We start from the raw sequence: 3,655 nt of genomic DNA on the forward strand, positions 1-3,655 counted from the left end.
GTTTCATTGCTGTGATTTCTATGCTTGCCTAAATACGCTAGGTAGCATAGATATGCCAAGCATAGCCGCAAACGCAACCGACGCATCGCCGTTCACTCTATATGAACAATACACATGTTCGTTAATGCAGACGACCGTGCGCATACAATATAGCTCGAATCGAATGGCGACGGGTGCGTTGCGGCTTGCGTCTCCGCTATGCTTAGCATAGCTATCAGGCATAGAAATATGCGCGAACCGGTCACTGGATTGTATACAAGAAACATTTTCTCATAAGTACATCTAATGGACTTGAATCGTTTTTGGCACTGTCAACGAACTCAATTCAAGCTATTTCTACAACAATTGACACAGCACAATCGATTGCGTCGACGCAAAACGAAAATATACCAAACATTTTTCAAGCAAAAGGTGATTTTGAATTTCAATTTACATCCAAAATTGAAATGAGTATACCACCACTCAGCAATGCACTGCAAACTAAATCGGAACTTCCAATTCACAAATACAAAAAAGAAATTTTAGATGCAATTGATGCATCTCAAGTTATTATAATCTCGAACGAAACAGGTAATAACATTTTTGAAAACTTAATTTCTAAAGCATCCAAAAGACATAGTATAAAACTTTAATTTGTTTAGGTTCGGGTAAGTCAACACAGGTCCCGCAATTCATCATTGAAGATGGTTGTGAAAAAAACAAAAAAACACGGATAATTTGTACTCAGCCGAGGAGAATAGCAGCGACATCAATTGCGAAAAGAATTTCCGAGGAAAGGAACGAACATATAGGTGGTACTGTCGGGTATCAAATTAGGTTTGATCGTTGTGTCAATAAGACAACAAATTTAACTCTGACATCAAGGTTAGTTACTCGATTTGTTTTTGTTATTTTCTGATGTTAATCAATCAATGCATTTTGTCATTGTAGTGGTTTCTTGCTTAGGTGCCTAACCACATCAAAACCAGAGAATTTGTACCAAAATATTACACACCTCATATTAGATGAGGTACACGAACGAGAGCAAACTACCGATTTTCTTTTCATTCTGGCCAAAGAGGCCATTAAATGGCATCCCAATTTAAAAATAATTTTGATGTCGGCCACCATGGATTGCAAAAAATTCGACGATTATTTTGGTGGATGCCCAATTATAAACGTACCGGGACGACTGTTTGATGTTGACATTCTTTATTTAAATGACATCATAGTTAATACTGAATTTGAGAACAATGCAATGGACGCACTTATTTCCAATCAAAATGAGCTATTGTTGAATGTCATCAAACGAATACATACAAAAGAACCAACGCACCAAAGCATTCTTGTCTTTTTACCCGGCTATGATGACATTATGGCACAAAAAAGACAAATCGAAACCAAATCGGAAATGGAAAACTATCAAATTTTCATTTTACACAGTGGAAATCTCGATCAATCTCGTGTCTTTAATCCAATGTCAAACGGAATTCGAAAAATTATTTTAAGTACAAATATAGCGGAAACATCGGTCACAATAGAAGATGTTGTAAGTATAATAATATCAATCAGTTTTTTAGGTGCTATTAAATGTCAATGCACTGTTTTTTTTTAATTTTATTATCAGGTGCACGTAATAGACGCGGGAAAAGCCAAAGAAAAACAATACGATCCGTTGACTGAATCATCAGGTTTGATCTTGAAATCCATATCCAAAGCTTGTGCCAAACAAAGAGCCGGGTGCGCCGGAAGAACCCAAAATGGTTATGCGTATCGTCTGTATTCACTTCAACAATATGAAGAAATGGAAGAATATACTCTTCCTGAAATACAGCGCATCCCACTAACGGAAATTTGTCTCAAGACGAAAATATTGGCTCCATATATATCTATTGAAAACTTTTTGAACAAGGGTCTGGAACCACCACCACGTGAAAACATTCGACAGAGCATTGAGCTATTGAAAAAAATCGATGCTTTGGATACAGATGAAAGGCTGACTTATTTGGGCAATCATTTGATCAATATGCCAGTTGATTCTCAGTTGGGAAAAATGATTTTATATTCCATTGCTTTACAATGCATTGATCCGGTTGTTACAATCGTTAGTGGAATATCACACCAAGATCCGTTTGTACTTTCGTTTGATCAAACGAATCAGCAAGAAGAAGCAACCGAAACGACTGATGAAATCAGAAAAGAATTCAGTAACAAATCATTTAGTGATCATAAAATGTTACTAAATCTGTTCAATGAATGGTCTTTGGAAAGAAATCGAATTCAATTCTGTGCCAAAAATCAAATTTCCAATTCAATTATGGAAAAAATAAATCTCCTCCGTAAAATGATTATGAGACATTTAAAATTGACTGGCTTTATTCAAGATGACAAATAATTGGAATATTTAAATCGCAATGCTGCGAAATGGGAAATCATAAAAGCATGTTTGACAGCCAGTTTATATCCAAATCTGTGCCGAATTTCAAACGGAAATATTTCTTCAAAAAATGACAACGATTTGGGGCTACACCACACATCGGTGCTACGTTCTTCAAGAATAAATGAATTCATAATGGATCCAAATGTAATTAAATAAGGCGTGCAATGGCTGGTCTATGGAGAAAAAGTCCACAATCGTCGTACCACGTTAATTCGACATGTAACTGCAGTTTCTCCTATTCATGTCATTTTATTTGCTGGACCCGCACATTTAAGCCATACAATTTTATCAAAACTTGATAGTTCCGGAAATGATATCAATGCATTGACTGACGATAACACCACACGTTTCAATTTAAATGATGATTGGACCAGTTTTGTTGGTGAACAAAATGAGATGAACCTTTTGTTCCATTTGCGATTAAAATTTGCCTCGATGTTTTCACGGCTTTTACAGAATCATATGTCATTCCAGCCCGACATTGATGAATTGAAAATGTTGGAGACTCTTTGTAATTTTATTAAAGAAGAGGATGAAGTGGAAAAGCGGAAGAAGATCGAAAAATTCCAGCTTAAAAAGGACTCGATTAGTATGGATACAATTGAAAACTTTTTCAATGAGCCGAATGTCATGTGGAAGTGATAACGAATCACAGCTGTTGATAATAATATATGTTTTTCAATGCAATGAAGTTATTATGGAAACAAAAATTGTCAACAAAAATGTGAATTAAACTTGAAAATTAAAATTAAAATAATGAATTATAATTTTTATTTAAAAAAAAAAATAGAATGATTATCAAAAATCGCTATATTTGGAAACGATAACAATGCACTGGTAGATGACATGAAAGCCACACGTTTTAGTTTAAATGACGGGATTACTTTTATTGGTGACGACGATGAAATTAACCTTTTGTTTCATTTGTGATTTAAATTTGCTGCTATGTTTTCAAGATTCTTACAAAACCACACTTCAAACCATTACCAGGCACAAGTTTAAGGGTCAAATTTGGACCCGGATTTGTGTGTAGTTTCAGCCATTTTCACGGTTGCCATAGCATAACATTCGGGTGTGAATACATGGAAAAGAGGAACGACAATCATTAGTATCAATTGAATTGTATATGAAATATCTTTTTTTTTTAAATAAAAAACTTTAATTAGCTACGGGCTTGTCCGGCTGTGAATGCACATTTTCATTGCAAGCCCGCTCTGGTTTGGTGTACAGAACAGA

The 3,655-nt window shown here is 35.1% G+C and overlaps 1 protein-coding gene across 1 annotated transcript; it reads left to right on the forward strand.

Moving 5' to 3' along the window:
• The first annotated feature begins 446 nt into the window (after nt 1-446).
• On the forward strand, nt 447-3,061 carry LOC116339994 (3'-5' RNA helicase YTHDC2-like). Its single transcript, XM_031766106.1, has 6 exons — nt 447-570; nt 642-864; nt 931-1,528; nt 1,607-2,186; nt 2,649-2,797; nt 2,876-3,061. Exons 1-6 carry the CDS (start codon nt 447-449, stop codon nt 3,059-3,061), a joined length of 1,860 nt encoding a protein of 619 aa, XP_031621966.1.
• The last annotated feature ends 594 nt before the right edge of the window (nt 3,062-3,655 follow it).

This window comes from Contarinia nasturtii, unplaced genomic scaffold, assembly GCF_009176525.2.
Source record: "Contarinia nasturtii isolate CC-2019 unplaced genomic scaffold, AAFC_CNas_1.1 Cnas_scaffold_599, whole genome shotgun sequence".
Taxonomy (NCBI): Eukaryota; Metazoa; Arthropoda; class Insecta; order Diptera; family Cecidomyiidae; genus Contarinia; species Contarinia nasturtii.